This window comes from Tamandua tetradactyla, chromosome 12, assembly GCF_023851605.1.
Source record: "Tamandua tetradactyla isolate mTamTet1 chromosome 12, mTamTet1.pri, whole genome shotgun sequence".
Lineage (NCBI taxonomy): Eukaryota > Metazoa > Chordata > Mammalia > Pilosa > Myrmecophagidae > Tamandua > Tamandua tetradactyla.
In genome coordinates, this window is record NC_135338.1 from 5,797,789 (window position 1) to 5,817,693 (window position 19,905).

At 40.6% G+C, this 19,905-nt stretch overlaps 1 protein-coding gene and 1 long non-coding RNA gene across 6 annotated transcripts in view; one reads left to right on the forward strand and one right to left on the reverse strand.

The window, feature by feature from the left end:
• DAAM1 (dishevelled associated activator of morphogenesis 1) overlaps positions 1-19,905 on the reverse strand; it is a 187,775-nt gene that overhangs the window by 24,109 nt on the left and 143,761 nt on the right. For all 5 annotated transcript variants that reach the window (XM_077122487.1, XM_077122488.1, XM_077122489.1 and 2 more), the window contains 4 exons: positions 19,102-19,398; positions 18,685-18,792; positions 10,617-10,723; positions 3,446-3,530 (listed from right to left, as the gene is read on the reverse strand). In XM_077122487.1, the coding sequence (XP_076978602.1) occupies positions 3,446-3,530; positions 10,617-10,723; positions 18,685-18,792; positions 19,102-19,398 (597 nt within the window). The remainder of the gene's footprint in view (positions 1-3,445; positions 3,531-10,616; positions 10,724-18,684; positions 18,793-19,101; positions 19,399-19,905) is intronic.
• On the forward strand, positions 13,425-16,701 carry LOC143651754 (uncharacterized). The gene is made up of 3 exons (XR_013160186.1): positions 13,425-13,551; positions 16,126-16,201; positions 16,449-16,701. It is a non-coding gene; the product is annotated as an uncharacterized LOC143651754 (long non-coding RNA).

Sequence of the window (19,905 nt, forward strand, 5' to 3'; positions counted from 1 at the left end):
TCCACAAGGAATTCAAAGCATTGGTGCTGATTGTGACAGGTAGGTTACTGACTACACGGATGTAAGATAACTGTTAAGAGAAAAAAGCAGGACTGGAAGAGAACCCAGCATTTAAGGGATGGGGCCAAGAAGAGAGGAAACTTCAAAAGGGCCAGCAAAGAGGTGCCAGAGAAGCCCAAGTGGTATCAAAGGGCCAAAGGAAGAAAGTGGTTCTTCAGAGAGGAAGTAGCCTTCTTAGGTGGGTGTCCTTATCAAAGGAAGGTAAGGACTGCAAAGTGGCCCCTGTTTTTGGCAGCCAGGACTTGTGGACCTCTTTCACGAGAAGACCTTCAGAGAGAGGCAAAAAGACAGACTGCAGTGGATTGAGGAGGAGCGACAGGAGAGGAGCGTGCATCAGCTTTCAAGAACTTTGGCTGTGCCTGGAAAGAGAGAGGATAGTAGCTAGACAGGGGTATGGATTCTTAAAAGGTCATGAATATGTTTGGGGAGGAGGGTGGGGAATGCATTTTACAGGCTGAGATCTGAACAAGTAAGAAAAGAGAGGAACTGGATGAGATGGCGAGACTGAAGATCCAGAGGAGAGGGGCAGTCAATCTGGCTGGGTCTCTGGGCAGAGGGAAGTGATAGGGACAGAGCACAGGCAGGGAATACTCCCGTTTTCCTAATGGGGTGGAGAGAGGGAAAAATGGAAATGGATGCCAGGGAGCTCCTAGGTCTAGACAGGAAACAGAAGGTGTGCTGGCCTGATAACTTATAGGCATTTATGTTCCTGTGTCCAAATGTGACACAAGACAGGGCATGTGTCTTCTTGTTCGTCCTTGGTGCAGGAAGGGAAGATAATAGGGTAAGGAGAAAAGAGAAAACAGGTCTCCCTTCCTCCTACCCATTAGTGTAGATTTTTACCCAGTGGGCAAGGAAATCAGTTCTGGTCTCAGGGATCCTTCCACAGAGCTGCACAGTACCCAGCCCTCCCATGCTCTGAACTAGCTGTGCTGAGCCCAAAGGTCCCTGTTCAGGGTAGTACAACGACTCTCTTTCTGTTGTCACTTACAGGAGTACAGTAGGAGCCACATGTGAAGACTTGCCCCTCTCAAAGGAGAGCCGAGCAACAGACTGTAGAGTTAGGCACATGCCCGGGAATAAAGAGAAAAGCACGCATTCAAAAATAAGAGTGTACTGACTGTGGTCCAAAGGGAAGTCAGAAATAGAACTGAGGAGACGCTGGCTTCAGTGCCCACCTGGGAAAAGTGTTACGTGATGGGAAATAAGCAGAAGGATAATAGTAAAATAGGAAAAGAAAGAGCACAGGAGACGATCAGAGAGCAAGGCACACACAGAATTTTCACAAGAGACCAGGTCAAAAGTATCCTACTTGTCAAGATCCTGCTTCAGTAGACTGATTTTCTTACTTGCATTTATTTGGAGTCTATTCTGTTTGCACTGCAAGCTCTTTGGGCAAGGTTTTTTTTTTTTTTTTTTTTTTTTTTTTTTTTTTTTTTTTAAAGGAAAGACAGAGAGAAGGAAGGAAGGAAGGAAGAGAGGGAAACATTTTTAAACATTTTCTTGTTTTATTGTATTCTGTTTCTCTGTTTTTGTTACATGGGCTGGGGCCGGGAATCGAACCGAGGTCCTCCGGCATAGCAGGCAAGCACTTTGCCCGCTGAGCCACCGCGGCCCGCCCTCTTTGGGCAAGGTTTTGAAACCCTTTGGGCAAGATTTTGAAATCCTTTCAATCAATGAGGAATTCTGCTAGATGCAATTTCACAGTAAACAAACCTTGCGGAAACTTAAACATACAACCCTGTCCAAAGGGCTAAAGCCCAGGGAGTAAAGCACCTTTACGCATAATTCTTCACTCTGATTCAGCAACATCTGATCCAGGCAAGCGGGATTCAGGGTCGCCTGTGAGCCTAGAGGCATGGAGGATAACTGAGCTTTTCTCTATCAGGGCCGACACTCAGTTTTGATTGGTTTACAATAACGAAGGGAAGAGGGTATGTAAGAACTTCAAAACCCCCTAACAAACGAAATCTAGGTTTAGGAATTACTTTTAAACTGCTCACCTATAGGGCACCTGAATTTCAAAACATATAACTATTTTGGTAACTAAAGGAGAACAAGAATTTTTCCACTGCTGAGTGCCAGATTGTTCACCCAGGACATTTCTAACTGCAGAAGGGTATGTTCAGGGAGGGGTATGCCTATTTTAGGTATAGTGACACCCTACATAATCAATCCTTCCCACTTAGTGTCCTAGGCCTTTTAGGTCACCGGAAAGAAGCATGGAAAATGCATATGCAGATCAACAGGCACCCCACCCTGAGCAGCCGCCTTACCAGGATCACAATTTAGCACCACAAAATATCCCTTCCCTCTGCTCCTGGGAGCTGAGCACTTCCAGGCTCGTTAGCTTTTGTAATCAGGATAAGGTGCTTAGGCACACCAGGTGAGACCTCACGTTCAGTCGGGCATCAGGATGTTCATGATGCACCTGGTCTGTTCAGGGTGGAGCTGGCGCTGACAAACACACACCTCTTGACTAAAATCACTCAAAATTTGATTCTGTCCCATGACAATGGGACAGAGACAAAACAGTCACAGAGCAGTTTGAGACCATCACCACCAAGTACCGAAAAATTTAAGCCCAGACAAAGGGACAGGGGGCAGAGAGGTGGGGATGATCCCTGGAATATCTACAAATTCAACAACATTGTCATCTAGGGGGACAAAGGAACAAAGGTACCAAATAGCACGACACAGAGAGAGGAGCTAAGCAGAGCATGCTACACAAACGCTGCAAAGAAAGGTCAGGGCATCACATTAGCCTTGCTGCCTTGCCATAGATACTAAGTATCTCCAAACGTCTTGGGTCGAGATGTGTCTGCATGGGAAATCATGCACTTGCTAGCAATGGCACTTACATGTACTGGCATTTATGACACAAAAGGGTGCCATACAACTTCCAGAGACAAGACTTGCCACCCAAATTTACAACCCACCTTATGACCCGCATGAGAGGGTAAATGACTGTGCTGGGTGTTTAACAGTGGCTTTTGTGCTTGTGGGAATGGTTAAGTCAAGGTGCAAATTGTATTAGATCAGTTTATGAAGTATAGTCTGTGATCTCATCGTATAGTGAGATTCTGGATCTTCCTGTGAAATGTAGAATTTCAATGAAAGCTAACAGATTTAAATGACCCACAAAGGAAAAACAACTTGATTGTAACTTGAGACACAGAATCTGGCATTGTAGGTTCCAACATTTGCTAGCCTTTTCATTTTGAGGGAAAGACACTATAAGGTCTCCTAATATAACCATATGGAACTCTGGTTCGACTCTGACTCAGATGAGGGCATCTACCAGCCTCTACCAGGTCTTCTCCACGCCCCACTCCACATTGACCGTCAGCCTTCACTCAGGCTCTCGGGTAGCCTGCCAGCTTACCTGCTCCAACATGTCCTTGGGCAAATCTTCCTGCTCGTCCATTGTTAGAATTGCTCTTTTGATTTCATCATTGGATAATTTCAACCTGGGGAGAAGAATGTTTTATATTGCCTTTAACACTGCTGGCTTGAGAATTAGGATTTAAAACAAGACAATGCATTCCTGCTTCGGCAGCTAATTTTCAAGTAATACTTTTCTCAGAGTTTCTCAGGGAAAGCTTATTTCCTCACAATGTTACCCTGGAAAATGGTATTTTGAAACTGCTTTAACATTCTTTCAGGGCTTCATAAAGCTTTGCTGACAGAGAGAACAAAGCTGCTATGTTCTATCATTTAGTTTCCTTAAGCAAGGGATTGAAGGTTAGAAATAGGGAAAACACCCCTTCACAATCATTTTCTTTTATATATAGTATCCAACAACTGAAGGTGAGAGGGGAGAAGTAATTCTTATCTTGATTATGTCAGGAGTGTTTATGCTTGCTGTCAGGTTAAAAATGATTTTGAGAGAGCTGAAACCTACATGTTATTATTTAAAAGTTGAACAATAATTGAACATACAAAATAATATATATAAGCACTTCATAGTTGAGGAATTTTCATATATATTATTTCGCTAGAGCCTAAAATAACCAGGATGGTGTTTTTCTTTTTTCTTTTTTAATAGATGGAGAAACTGAGGCTCAGAATGGCCAAGTTATCTGCCTAGGGTGAAACATATAGAAGTTTGCAGTACCTAATGCAAACCCATGACTTCTTACTGCTAATTCCAAGCTCTTCTTTGTGGGGTGGCTGTGGTAGTAAATATTGTTTTCCTAATAAGTATTTCATAGGGAAGAATTGAAAGCAGAACAACAAATCTGTTTTATTTTTTTCTGTCTACCACAAAACTAAATGATTTACTAATTTAATTACAGGTTTATAACTTGATTATACCAGAACAATATTAAGTGTTGACTGTGAAATGTGAGTCTTGAAAGTAAAACATACTTTTGAAAATATGTTTTTAATTAGACATCACCAATGGTTTTAACTATGGCAAAAATTTGTAATCAGATTATCAACATGATAATCGAATCATTCCTTTGTTTTATTCCTCGGCATTAGACACAGACTTATTTTTAAGACCTTAACTTCCTTACAACCCACCACGAATGCGGGACATAAACATCACTTCATCTGTTATATTTGATGCTCTTCAAGAAGAATCGCATTTAGGACTGGAGATAAGAAATAAAAACACACACAGAGAACAAGACATACACATATCTTGAACCATTTGAAATGTCTGAAAGCAGGAGCTTTGGCAGTAGACAGGCTTGGGCCCCTGTCCTGGTGCTGAAACCTACTGGTTAGTATACCCTTGGAAAAAATGTTTATTAAGTCTCAATTGCCTCATCTGTAAAATAGGGATAATGAAAATAACATTTAAAAAAATGAAATTTTTTTTTGGGGGGGGAAGTAAGAATTAAACGAAATCATCAGAGGTAAAATGCTTCACATAGTACCTGGCCAGAGAAAGGACTCAAGAAATTATACGCATATTCTACAAGGTGAAACGTTTCTACACCAGAAAAATAAATAAATAAATAAATAAAAAAGCAGCAGCACTTTGTAATCTTAATATTCATGTACAGCTATTTGATCATTAAACTGTACTTAATGTGGTTATCATGAACACCTACCAAAGCATTAATAAAAACCCTTTCTTTCATGTAGTTTCTTCTCTAAGGTATAATATCTAATAGGTACTGGGAGTTGTTAAAAAGAAATTAGAAGACAGTCTTTATTTTAAAGGTGGCTATAATCTTTGGGAGAATCACATCACAAGGTGAAACATTCAAAACACAAAGGTATGTAAGGCACACACTCAGCCACGGTGTCACAGATAATCGAGAAGGCCAAGTGAATGGAGGGGTGGAAATAAAAGCCGCAAAAGGAGAAGAGCAGGACAAGGAACTCCATGCCATGGACAATTCTGGCTTGTCCTTTTATCTAATTTTTTGTTGTTGTTGCTTGTCAGGTACCGGTCATTGAACCCGGGTCTCTGGCATGGCAGGTGAGAACTCTACCACTGAGCCACCGTGGCCCACACCTTTTATCTAAATTTTGACAAGATTTTGTTAAAACCATCCACATGCTATTTAAAAATGAGCGTTGTTTCATATGCCAATAAGGAGGAAAAGAAAGGAAAATATTTGGGAATCCCATTGCACTTATTCCCTTCTTTTCTATTTCATATTCTTACATCCAAAGGTAGTATCTGGGTGAAATGCCAAATTGTCCATGTTAAAAAGAAAGGCCCATTTTATCACCTAGTTCAAGTTGTGCCATCACAACTCCCATGTTGTGTACAATAACGCTGAATGGGGCAGGGTACTCTGAGTTGCTTTTAGTCATTCTTGGGATAACCATTGCCTCATGAACATATTCATCAGAACATCATGAAGGAAAACCTTTGAACATAAATGGAAGAATTCAGCTAAGCTGGCATGAGTAAAGTATGATGGGAAATCTTATATCAAAAAATTGAAGTCTCAACTGTACATGCCCTGTTAGCTATAGATTCTGGGGCACTAAAGGTTCTTGGGCCAATTTAAGTACAAACACCATGGTACAGCCATGCAAAGGCAAAAAAGAGTAATGCTAGGGAAGGTTTAAACCACCATTAATGAAAACCAGCTGGTTGTGGAAACATCTATAATCATCAAGGAAAGAGCTCTGCTTATAAGAAAAAAATAAATCAGTTTGGTGTCCTTTTCACACTGAGTTGAAGAAACCATTTTATGGCACAATTCTGCTGAGTCCTGTTTTGCATTTAAAAGAAAAGGAGTGAGAACAATACTTGTAATATCAGATTTGCATTTCATTAGCTCCCCATATGGAGTGCAGATCTTCTTGCTTTTGAAATTGTATATATTTATGCTGCTCAATCCCCAGAGGCTGTCTGGACTAAACTCTAGCTCTAATGCATAACAATTTGGGTTTCTCTTAACGTGGCCCACAAAGAGACTCAAGACTTTAATGGATAGTATTTAAGAAAATCTACCTGTCAACATATCACCATGCACATGAGCTGTGGGATCAGACAAAGAAACTGTACCTTAGGGGAAAGAGGAGAAGGGGGTGCCGCCCTCTGGGATTGTTCCATAGGTTGCAGAACTCTTAGTATCAACTGTCACCCACTAAATGAGTCTCTAATCTCTGTAATTCAAGGACCCTACCAATTCAAACCTTTTAATTGCTTTGAAAGCTTGGCAGTGTTCGGGTGTGCTGGAGGGTGGCAACTGTGGAGACGTACAGTTCAACTTTCTTTACAAGGCAGGAAACAAACCAGCCTTCTTAAACAGTGTTTAACTCTACCCTGCTCTTCTCAAATATTTCAAAAATTTGCCAAGAGAATTGGAACATCCAGGCATAGTTAAAATAAATTAAGGATGGACGGCTAGATTAGCGTTCAGCTTTAGCTTTGCTTCAATGGATTTAATCCAAATCCCCCTACTTTAGAGTAGCTTTTTGTGGTTTATTATTGCTAGGCTGCCATGTCAAGTGAACATCCGGAAAAAAAGAATGGCAGGTCACTTTGTAAAACTGTATTTTAGGTGGGTTCATTTTGCAATATAAGACAGATTCCAAATTTCTTTCTGCCGTTTTTTTTTTTTTTTTTTTTTTTTTGAGAGAGGTGTGTGTTTGGGAATGAGGTCTGATTTAAGGAATAAAGCTGAGAGCACTGTAATTTGCTACATGTCAGCTATATGCACAGGGGAGAAATGCTGTGCTCTCTGGTTCTGGTGATGTCATTATAAGGTCCACCGTGTCCAATCCACTCTGACGTCCTGGAGCTTCTGTTTCAAACTCATGCTTTCCAAACAGTCCCTTTTCTGACAGCTGCAAGCGATCCTGGCCACTCACTCTGCAAAGGCTGTCTTCACCCCAGGCACGAAAAGGGCCTGCGCCTCCTCCCACGTCTTAACCTCTGCGATGCGAAGGACCTTCCTTCCGACTGTCTGCTCAGCCCCAGGCAAGGCTGTCCGTGACAGCTGCCGCGGACCAAAGGTCCACTTGGTTCACAGAATATGGGTAAGGAACAGCTTTAAAGGATAACCAGACACGTGTGCACATGTGATTGCTAAAATACAGCCATGCAGTATGCTGCTGGCTTTCACTACGGAGGAATTTGACGTAATGACCGAATGGCTGGGAAATAAAGTCCTAGTCAGCAAGATAAGAAATGGAGGAATTTGTCAGCCTGGGAATGAAATAAGCAGGAAAGAAGAAAGACGTAAGTGTGGAAAGGCGGAAAATCTTGACCTCATATTTGAAACATTCCTATTCTTAGTCCCTGCGCATAAAAACCAGTCACCACATCTGATTGAAGGTTTCTTCACATCTCCCCACTCTGTTCCTCATAACATCTCACATGGACAACAAAACAGCATTCGTGCAGATGGCTGGGCCTGCCTACAGCTTTTGGCCCCTGTGCACTCAGGAGAGATCCATCTTTAAAACCCTATTACAACTGCACCAATTCCTGATCCCATAGGCACATACCCAGGTACCATTAACTCAGCAGCTACCTTGTATCAGCGCCCTAACAATTCCTAATTCTCACAAACACACTGTAAGCTACTAATTTTGTTTCATAGATGAGGAAGCTATGACTTGAACACGGGTGGCCCCACTCCCTCATAACCCAGCCTAGTCCCACCCAATGTATCTCATCTCATTCAACCCAATCGATACTTCTCTGCTATGATCACAGAGCTCTCTCTATCTAGCTATGCTTCTATCCCTTCCATGCATTTGCTCCCACTGCACACCGTGTACAGATGTGCCTTTCCCCTCCCCTCTGCCTCCATAACTCCTCTCCTTCAAGGTCTCCCTCCTCTGATAAACCCTGCTGGTGCCCCTCTCTCACATAACTAAGCTTCCTGACTCCTTCCCGTCAGACTGGTCTAAGCCCTGAATTATTCACAAATCATCTCACATATGGGTCATTTTTCTTCTCCAATTAACCGTGAAAGTCAAAAGGCAGCAACACTGTCTTAAGTCCTAGGACAGCCTATTGCACCAAGCACAGTGCTAAGCAAATGCTCCAAAGTAGTGACTAAGGAAGAAGGATCAAACATGCCATGACATCTCTTCCCTCCTTTAAGCTCTAGCTCATTTTGGGTGCAGTACTTCAGTACAGATGAAAAGGAGTTATACTGCTGACTGGTTAAAAAACCAAACCGAAGTTAAAACTGTTTAATTTATTTCACCTTTGTCACAGCATATATAACATACCAGCCAGGTATTTTCCTGACAAGATGATAAAACCAGTGAGCACTGACTGGAATAGTATGTGTGGTACTGAATCCTCTGTGGAACAGAAGGTTTTAGAACCTGATCAATAAGGCTACCAATTACTTTTAGGTCAAGGGCAACTCGAGATCACTTTGTTATACACAACACAGTTCTTAATTGTGCATATTGTAATGACATGTACTTGTTAAATTGGGTTTAATTGAAAATCGAACAGATTCAAGACGAGTTCTTAAAACTGTCTTCTAGTGAGAATTTAGACACATTAAAATCCTAAGTGACCTTAGAAGTTTATATTTGAGTAACAAGAAATTACATACCACAAATATGAAATATTTTCTTCAGTAATAGGATGGGAAATTTACCAGAAAGAGTTACAAGCTTATCTATAACTAGTCTAATTGTCCTGGTTGTTACCTAGTACTGAGAATAATGTCTCAGGAACTAGGTCACAGTGTTTACTCCTTTGGGCATTTAAATCTCCTACAAGTCCAGATGGCTAGCTCCTTTGGTCAATTTGTTGCAAAGCGGTCATTTGAACAGCAAAAGCATGAAATATATGGTGGTTTTATTAGGGAGACATTCTAGGGCTTAAAAAAAAAACAACCAACCTTTCCCCAAATTTTCATTTAATTTAGCTGTTAAGAAAGTACCTATAAAAGGTAACAAAACACTTTGCATACCCAATACAAGAAAAGTAAGTAGGATTTCAAATTATTTTCACAAGTGCATTCCTAAGGTGGCTAGATATTGTACCTAACCTGAGCATGTGCTCACAAAGCAAATATGGAAAGATATGCAGGGCCTTTGCCCTGCTTCCAGCCAGAGGGAGAAATGCAAGGCTAAAGGGATGGTTTGTGTTTCTTTATACATTGTATTAAAATTCAGTGATCTCACTAAGCTTCAATTTCTCTTCCACTAAGAGAAACACTCACTCCTAAAGTAATATATATATCTGGCTAACAATCCAGCTTCTATGCTGAAAAGTAAGCAGCAGTTCTCGGTGTTAGAAGAAACACACTCTAAGACCTTCTAAAAATTAAGGACTAACATTTGCACTCTTTTTTTTTCCCTGAAAAAGCCCACATGCAACTTTCTAGAATGTAACCACTATGATTTATCTTTAAAGTCTCAGTGTCCTGGAAACTTTACACTTCCATTCACCTCATATACATTAGGTCTCTTTGCCTAACGTGAAAATGCCTTTTAGAGAAAGGAGAAACTAGATACCGAATAACTACTTGAAAGGTCCAGGACAGCCCAACACATCACACTGCCTGAAGATTTCCAGGCTCCCAACTTTTTCTTCTTTTTTCAAGTTCCAAGGCCATGATGGTTCACTAATTATAAGAAAGATTTCTGAACAGGGCTGAACATATAAATGAGCATTTCACTGAGATTTGAGATTTGCATACCTTATTCTCATAAATACATTCAAAATGATCATGAAATCACATAATCTTGAGGTATAAAAAGGTGACATTAGAAAGCAAAATGAAGGAAGGCATCTTCGTCACTGCTCTTAAGTCTTTTACAGTGTTATTGACCAGCCAGGATATCTCTAAGGCGAAGAAATTTTGTCAATACAGACAATTACCAGGCTTTCTGGGTGGGAAAAATCAATTTAGGATGCTCTGTTTTTTAAATTTAGGAATCTGTGGAAATTAACCTCTAAGAAAGTAGGCATTCAGCTCTAATACATTCTATTAGGGAAAGTAAGCACAAGAGTTCTCCTTACCTTAACAGAAGAGAACCCAAAGAACTGTATTTCAACAGAGTGCAATTAAAAAAAAAAAATAACAAACGTGGTTCTGAGCAACAAGATAGAAAAACTGGTCCTACAAGAAATGTTTATTCATCATCAACAATACCTTGATAGAAGGATGTTGCAATTCTGAGCTCTCCGACCATCAATCACTGAAAGCTCTTTGACTTTAAGTTTGGAACTCAGTGTGTCATCAATGGCATCTGCTTCTTTCTATAAAGAGCATGAAAGAAATCCATCAAAGTCAAACAGTGACATTCAGACTTCAGACACATGCTTTTTCTTTATGCGTTCTGCTTACAAACACCCGCCACACACACACATACACACACATGTGCACAAAGCTGAGACAGTGAGACGGGGAGTATATGGACGTAGCGGAATGGAAACAAAGGCTAAAATCTAGTTGGCAAAGGAAAATAATAAGAAAAGCTGACCACCCACATTCAAAAAGCTTATTTGGAAATACAAAGTGTTTTGAAGTTGGAGATGCTAAGCATGTTTAAATTGTCACTGACTAGTGCTCTCCCTTTGTTTCCCAAATTTCTACAGATAGCTGGCAGAGGAATTGTCTCGATGCATCAAGCTCAGCTGAGGCTAGCCACTGCCATTCCAGCCATTTACTGGGGCCATTCGTCCTCAGACCATTTGTATCCTGAGCACTCTAAAACCTGAACAATAAATAAAACCTTCTGAACATCTTCAAGTGCAACATGAAGGTCCCAAGCCCAGATGGCTACCTTGCATCACCCAGGAGCCTGACGGACAAAGGGAGGGGGCAGTTCAAGGCATTAGTTCAATTACCTTAATTAACAATACAAAAGTAGCATACTCTGCTGCTGGACAGAAAGCCGTATGCAAAGAGAGCCAACAGTAACTTCTATGTGAAATACTGTTTGAGTAAATGGGGCATTGCAGCCATCCATAAGAGTAAAAGTTCAAGGTGAAAACAGAGACTAACTTGCTAAAAGCAAGTTTGATTTTATTAGAGGTCAGAATCAATTTAAAAATGGATCCCGGCATTTAAAAAATGTAAGGAAACCAAAGAACTCTAGAACTGTATAAAAGCTTAAGAAACAAAGATAATGTAGAATTTATGCTAAGAGGCTCCATGTGATCAAACTTCAACCATCTCAGGTCTTGCTGAGATTCCAGACATGCTTCTAGACATATTCAGTTAAGAGTTAAGCCCAATGTGGGATTACTCAGGTATTGCATTACCTTGTCTAAAAGCAAATGGGATAACCAAGAAATTTCAAGCTTACAATGATCCAAGGAGTTATATTAAGCAAGGTTTAGCTCACTTACCTGCTTGGAGTTACTGTTCACAAAGAAATCCTACAGCCATGGCAGAAGCATGGAAAAGGTAAATCAGATACATGCAGTTCAGAAATCATAGTCACAAATGTGGGAAAGTCAAAGCAGTCAAGGAAATCAAGGATAAAGGGTAAAAGATGATGACTTATGCCCCTATGAACATCAACGAGAGCTATGAAGATGAAAAAGCTCAGCTCAAGATAAAATGAACAGCACAGTTATTAAGCATTCAAGGTAGAGAAAGACAAAGATATTTGCCGTACACAATTTTCAAGGGGGCAAATCAAAGTCAGGAAACAAAGGGCTTAAAACACCCTAGAAGGACCCAAGTTGGGGAAAGAACAAATCCTCTTTGAAAGGACTACTGGGTTCCATTTAGTCAACATGGCAATTTTCACCTGAAGCAAGAAAATATCAATCAGTTTCACCAACTTGGAGAAACTACACCTATGCAAAACATGCATTTTTTTTTTTTTTGGTGGAAATACTCTCCTGTCTTCTTGAGTCATAAGGAAAGATTATGAAATAACAAAAGACAAGTTCAACAAGACAGGTCAGTAATATTAATCCTCAGTACTCCTAGAGGGTCCAAAGAATGCTGTGGACACTATAGATGGGTATGAGGAAGAAGAAAGAACACTCAATAAGAAATAACAAGCGAGTCATGTGGTGTGGAGCCGCTGGTGGCCCTGTCCCAACTGCCTAAGGAGACAAAGTAAACAGAGTCTTCTTGAAATCCTTCATAGAACAGACTCGGAATGAAGAAAAAGAAAAGAAGGCGAGGTAATTGATGTGTTGTTATAAGAAAGCTATATCTCGTGTTGCATACTCTTGCAAGGCTGGAACAAATAAAGATTCAGTGTGTCAAACACACTCCAGCTTACAGGCCAACAGCTTGAACCAGCATTCGCTCAGCAGATTTTTTAAGGTCTTAGCAGCACTGCCAAGGCCAATTTTACACAGATGAACTGTTTCACATAATTCTAGCGTGAAACAAAAATGTGTCCTCCCGTGGCTCCGCCCATTCAATAAGGGATTATTTTTCTAGAATGGCATTCAGAAAATAAATTGATAACCAAAAGAAACCTCTGATGTCACAGTTGTCTGTGTCCCTGATGTAACTGTCAAGTTTTCTACTCTCCCAAAGTTCCTTAGCATTCTTTTCCAGTAAAAGTAGTTACCTTTCAAGAGCAGAAAAGACTATGGTGAAATGAACTCCATGAGATCATCTTAACCTACTTTTCTCTCTAAAAGAGACAATTACTAGTTGAATTACATCTGGTTCTTACTGGCCTTCAAGGAAGAAATGTCTACAAAGTTCTTGGTAATTCATTCTACAATTTATGTTACATTCTACAAATTAATTTCCAACTGCCAGGAAATTAAGATTCTAGTGTAGTGGGCTAAGGAATCAGACAGTTGTCATAAACTGGATTATTATTTTGAGGTTAAATGCAATAATGCATCTAATGTGTTTTGTACAGTACCAAAACTCGTATCTACCAGCTTAATACTAGGTGGCTATCATGTGGAATAATTATCCTTCAAGTTCGTGATCAAGTCCATCTTTATCCTTTTTTATTCTGCTTTCAGTTGAGCTGAAGGGCAGCTCATCAGGTTCTCCTGTTTGTAACCAGCAGCGGCAATAAGTGTGACAGCCAAAAGCTAAGTAATGCATCTTACATTTCCACTGGTAAGGATGAGGAATGCCACTGGAGAGCTTGGTTAGTTACTTCTTTGCCTAAAGATTCTCTTCTTTAAGTGTCCTTTTAAATAATGATGCTCCCAGACCTATTTCAGATAATTTAACATTCTTTTTGGAACCTTAAATCATATACTCAAAAACTGAGGGAAAAAAAAAAACAAAACAAAAAAATCTTTTCTAATTGGCTTGGGGGTAAATATAATAGATTCACCTATTTGGCTCTACCTAAGAGGATATCTGATTTTCCAGATGATTTTTGGTATAGGGCTTAGGGCTTGGAATATAAATAGGAAGTGAGGATTGGCTTTTTCTGAACCAGTGCTGAGAGATTCCTATAGGTAATGTTCCATAATAAAATAATGACTGAACACATCATAAGTATCGATAATACTTCCATGAATGAGTCAATCTTTTTGAGGTTGAGATTCCTTTAAAAATCTGATAAAGCTAGAGATGGTTCTCCAGAAAAGTACACAATTATATATATATATTCCTGCACTTGATTCATTCTTATCACCAAGCTCAGTGATAGAAACTATACATACACTTTAGTCTTGAAAAAAAAAAAGCACTATTTACAATTCTCTTTCCTGCCTCCACGTGCTATGGTAAAGGACCAAGATTACTGAATTAGACTCTTAAATAATCCAATTTTTAAATGTGAACACTAGATGTACATACAGAATAATTAAAGTTGCAAAAAGAAAAAAAGGGGAAATTCTTTGACAATTTATACAAAATTAAGATACCAATGAATATACCAAATGGGCTCCCAAGAATGACTTGTATATTACACATTAGTAGAAGTTAGGGTCTACAGCCTGGACCCTAACAAATAGTTACTGTTTGTTCCACAAATCAGAGCAGGAAGGTTTTGAAATGTTATACTATCTGCTGATAATTAGACCCTTAAAGAAGAGGCTTCCCTAAGCAAAGAGGAGAGAGCAGGTATCGATATCGTGAGCTGCTAATTCGCTACTGAGATACGAATCCCTTTAAGGAAATGCTTAGCTCGTTTTCCCTCTGTCCAGCACCCTACATGCCACTGTCTGGATAAGAAGAAGTTCATTAATAGCATCTCAAGATGAAAATTTCCTGTAGAATGAAGAATATTATTTAATTGTATTTGAAGTAGTACTGCTCCACAATGCGCTATGTTATGTATTAAAATAAGTTTTATTTGTGGCTGACCTAGAAATCATATATTGAAACTAATGGGAGAAAGAGATGTTGAGATTCAAGAAAACAACTTTCAAGTGAACTTTTAGAATTTGAGTCAGGGAATCACTGCACACTATTAACTTCCACTTCATGTGGTACACAAGTGTTCACAATCAGCTCGGCACACCTTTGATAGTCACGCTGGAAATAAATGCTGAAAAGCAGGGCTCATTCTTCAACAGGAGTCGAGAAAATCCTTTACAAAGTTCAACTTTCATAATGAATAAAACCATGGGCTAGTAAGAACAAAATGAAACTAAGAATTATGCTACTTTTAGACCGAACTCTGATACCTATTGGGACACTAAACACTTACTGAGCCATGCTTTTATCTACAAAATAGGAAAGAGTTGGTGTGAGGATTAAATAAGAAAATAACTCTAGCAGCTCTTGGGAGACAAAATTTTAGGTTTGATGAGGTTGGAAACTGTGTATATTATACTCAGCACCAGGAATGTAATAGCTGCTTAATATTATCATCTTTTAGTTCTGTATTATGGTTATTTTCAGATTTTCCTTGCTTCTGCTTTTAGACTATAAGTTGCTTCACAGGTCTTTGCAATAGCTTAATGTACTTAAATCCTTTGTATCACTTCATACAGAACCTTAAACACAAAGCAGACCGTAAAAATATCTGTTCTGATTTTAGTGCCATAATATTTCTCAAATCAGCCAGGTATATTTCATTTGTATATCTCTATATCTATATCTATAGATCTCCCCTAAGTGTCATTTCTCAGTGTTCACCTAAACTATATTAGATACTTGCTGAGATTATTTTTCAAAAATCTTATTCTGCGATAGCGTTGTGCATGCATGCAAGTAATATTCGTGAGTTCATGTACCACTCTGAGAAATTTATCTGGCCAAACAACTGGCTGAAGTCTGGAGAGTTTGACCAGGATTTCATAACTCTGGAGGGAGGAAAAAGGAGACACCGTGGCAAAAATAGTTTCTCCACATTCATTTGGGAACGGAAAAGAGAACAGTTCAACTGTGATGGTAATTATATAATGTGTTGCCAAGACTGAAATGAAAATGTACAAGTCTTTGATTTTGCCATTAGTCATGAGACTAGGGGACAGTTCAGCGACAGGCGCCCCATTTCCTTGACTCTGCCCTACATATTCTTACCAGAACACCTGCATCTTTCCATTTTCTTCCCATCCACCTTCAGGAAATTAATAATTGCCCAAATACTCTCATACGGGAAATGTCTCTAACGGTGTAAAAAGTCTCATTTCAAAGTCTTACACAGAGGGGAAACATATTTGAATTACTCAAGCTAAGCATTTCAGGTGTGTTGAAATTATTCTGCCAGAAATGCTCTTAAAAATATGCTCACAACTGATACTACTTAAACCCTCTCCAGGGTGAAGTTCAACTACAGCTGAAATGTTCTAGTCAGTCTTGACAGGAAGGACAGCTGACGACTTAGGCAGTGACAGGTTGGTATCTTTCTTCAATCCAGAGTTTTGAGCACTGTCCACGCGTTAATCCCAGAGCCCTTTGGCGGTTTCCTCTTGCCCCTTCTGCTGAATGCCAGTTAATCGTGAGACTTGGCAACCTGGGCATTTCAACCACCCACCTTTACAATAAATGCAACCACACGCTCATACAATAGCATTGCTAGGAATAACTGCTGTTTTCCCTTCCTTGAATTTACTCCTCTAAATTCTTAAACCTCCATCTCAGGCTGTCAGAATGGCCAGTATCACTGATTGAAATTGAACTGGGAAATCACCATGACGTGTACCTAGGTCAGAAGATTCCTTGGCCCTAGACCAGGAGACTTGCTAAAATGTCCTATGACTTCCTATCTCGGCCTGGAGGACACTTCCTGGGACAGCAGAGAGAGGAGGTACGTTGCATTCAATCTCGACCTGAGCACCTACTGTAGGAGGGTTCTATATATATACCCTTTGTCCCTTAAGAAATAAAGTCTGGCTTTCCACTGGTCAATGCCTTATCTTCTTTTTCTTCATTTTCCTTCATTTGGTGTGTACAACAGTTTGCTTTCATCTTTACAGAGGACCCCAGATGAGGGCTCCTATCTCAGTGTTTATGTACCATTGCAGACAACCTTCTGTATTTTTTTTTTTCCCCTGTATGGGCAGCACCAGGAATTGAACCCGGGTCTCTGGCAGGGCAGGCGAGAACTCTGCCACTGAGTCACAGTGGCCTGCCCTGTATTTTTATACTTTATCTTTGTTAAAGCAGCAAAAAAGGTACTGCAGAGATGTCTTCCCTCCCTTAGGTGAAAATATTCTGGCTAAAGGCCATAATGTTTTTTTTTCATTTCAGATGAGTCAAAGGCCATTTTAAAACTAAAAAGCCCACAGCTTTAAATTGGGGTATAGACAGATTATATCACTATTAAATTGCTCAAACTTTATAACTGCATTTAAGGTGGTTATATAAGTGATATCCTTGTTTTTCAGGAAAGGTAAATGGCAGTATTAAGTGTACAAGGAACGTGATGTATACAACTTATACTCAAAGGTTCAGAAAATGGATTGGTTAGGTAGACATTCAGACACATGGATAGAGAGATAAATTATCAGGAGTGGGTGGGTAGGGATACACTGGAATTCTCTGTATGAGGGTTACATTTTTTTTTAACTTTCCTGTAAATTTGAATGTATTTCAAAATAACAGTTTAAGAAAAAAAACAGCAAAATCTTTCAGCCTTTGGCCCTCCCTGGCCTCAGCCCCCCTCCTCTCTCCATGCTTGGCATCTCTCTTTGGAGACACTCTTATCTGGGAGCTGGGCCACGCCCCAGTAAAGAAGCCTGCTGCTTGTCGGAGGATGGCCCACCCTGGACAGGGTTCACAGGGGAGTTCAGGGCCTCCTGGAAAGTCCTGGGGGAAGCCCCTGAGCAGACACCCGTCATCCATGAGCTCCTGTTTAGGGTGCACCCTGCCCCCTTTTGTCATCCCTCAGTCATCCTTAAGAACCATTTCTCTCATAGTCCTAGACTCAGTTTCCCCCTCCGTGGGTTTCCAGTGTGCCCGTGCCTGCCTTGGACCCCTTTGCTTGTTCTTCTGAGATTTTCCATTCCTGATCACCTCGTAGGGACCCCCAGGAGGCGCCTCAAAGGTGTGCTTCTGAGAAGTGTGAGGGACCTCTCACAGATTACCTGGGCTCATGCTGTGACACTGACCACCTGACCACATCAGCATGGACAGACACAAGCACCGAATCACACGTTCTTACTCCTATGATGAAAACTTTGCTCACTTTCGTTGGCTTCTCTGGATTCTCTCCTCCTCTGTATCATTGCTGTCTCCACACTTTCTTAGCCTTTGCAACTACACTCCTGAGTCTGTATCATATTCATGACACAAAGTAAAAACCTCTCTGGATTCTTTCTAGCTGCCGAATAATATCCATTTACCAACTGCCACACTTAAAGTTTCCATCTACTTCAAAAAGCAACCCTCACCTCTTATGACAATTTGATATTATATATATAAACATATTCAAAAGTCAGATAAACAAAAATAGCTTCAAAAACAAGCACTGAGATGTGACAATATGAGTTACAGATAAGAGAATGACTGAAGCATGGTATTCTGTAGGGCTACATTTCTCTTCCACTAGTATTTTCTCTTGGGGATCCATTTAGACTTAGCACGGTGATAAAAATATGCGGGAATCCTTAATCAATATCGACAAGATCTGGTACACACATTAGGATATGAAACTCCCTAAACAGGAGCTTATATATCTTCAAATTGTGTGTACGCACCAACGGGCATGCAGACGTACACATAACTACGCGGCTTTGAAGGAACATACCACCACAGACCAAACAGCCTATAGCTAAGGTGCTTTCCACACCATGGCTTTAGCAGATGGCCCAGGGGTCACGCAAAATGACATGACTTCGAGGCTTTACTTTCAGAGTCTAGGGGCACATGCTGTTACCTGCTGTCTTTGGTAGGCAGAAAAAGTTCTTTCCAGGTCTTCAAGATCTAGACTTTTAAAGACTTTCGCGTCATCGATTTCAGCCCAAACTGTTCCTTCCAGTTTGTTCTGCAAACATCAAGTTAAATAAATTCTATGTTTTATAGTTATACACAAAAAGGACCAGGCATGGTTACAAAATGGTTACTGCTGTGCCAAATTATTCATTCTACCAGATGCCCAAAGCGAGCTGGTTTGGGTAAACCATTCGTCATTTCTATCAGAAGCTTTATCATTTAAACATCTGAGCTGGTGAGAAACCCGAGGCCACATTAGAAGACGAGATCATTTAACAGCCAGGAGTTTTCCTTGCAGCGAGGGAATACCATCAGCTGCTAATGCTGTCTGTTAGAGGGGAGACTGGAACACACGGCTTACCTCAGGAAGCTTACACCAGTTGAAGGACTTGAGGGCATTTGTGGGCTGAGGAATGTTTTTCTTCTTAAGTGCCAAACCCAGCGGAGCACCTGGAGGTGGCATGATTCCCCCTAAGGGGGGAGGTCCTGGGGGAGGAGGGGGGCCACCTGGAGGGAGGGGAGGTGGGGGCGGAGGCAGCATTCCACCTGGCAGAGGCGGGGGAGGTGGGGGAGGGAGAGAGCCCGACCCAGAGGAAGGAAAGGGTCCCCCTGGGGCTCCAGGCGAGGGTCCACCTGGGATTGAAGCACAGACAGCCCTCTGAAAGAAACAGAAAGAGGAAAGGAGAATATCAGTGGGAGAACTGAATTCATGCAATGACTGCCAGAGTCCGTAATTCTGCCTACAATGTGTATTAGAGATTCACACTTCTGACGAGGGGGCTTAAAGGATCAGTAAGCCAAGTGGACTCTTCAAGGCCCTTATGGACTCTAAGTCGTCCCTTTGTATCTGGTACCTCTGTGCTTGTTTTTCAAAGCCTTCGCACATCTCTCTCTTCCTTCACCATCATGTGGTTTGGTTTTCATGAAATCAGTTCTCACTTTAAGAAGCTAACATGATTTCTCTCATTTTCATCAGGAGACTTATAAATATATAGTTACTGTATCCCAGTTTCTTTTTCTTTTTTCCTTTTCTTTTTTTTTTTTAAATAGAAGCTTTATATTTAAGATGCATGCCCTAAACCTCCCCTGCTGTCTAACTACACAGTAACAGAGTGAAGAAAGCTTATAACCATTGTGTCAGATCCTATGAAACGTTGCAGCTTCA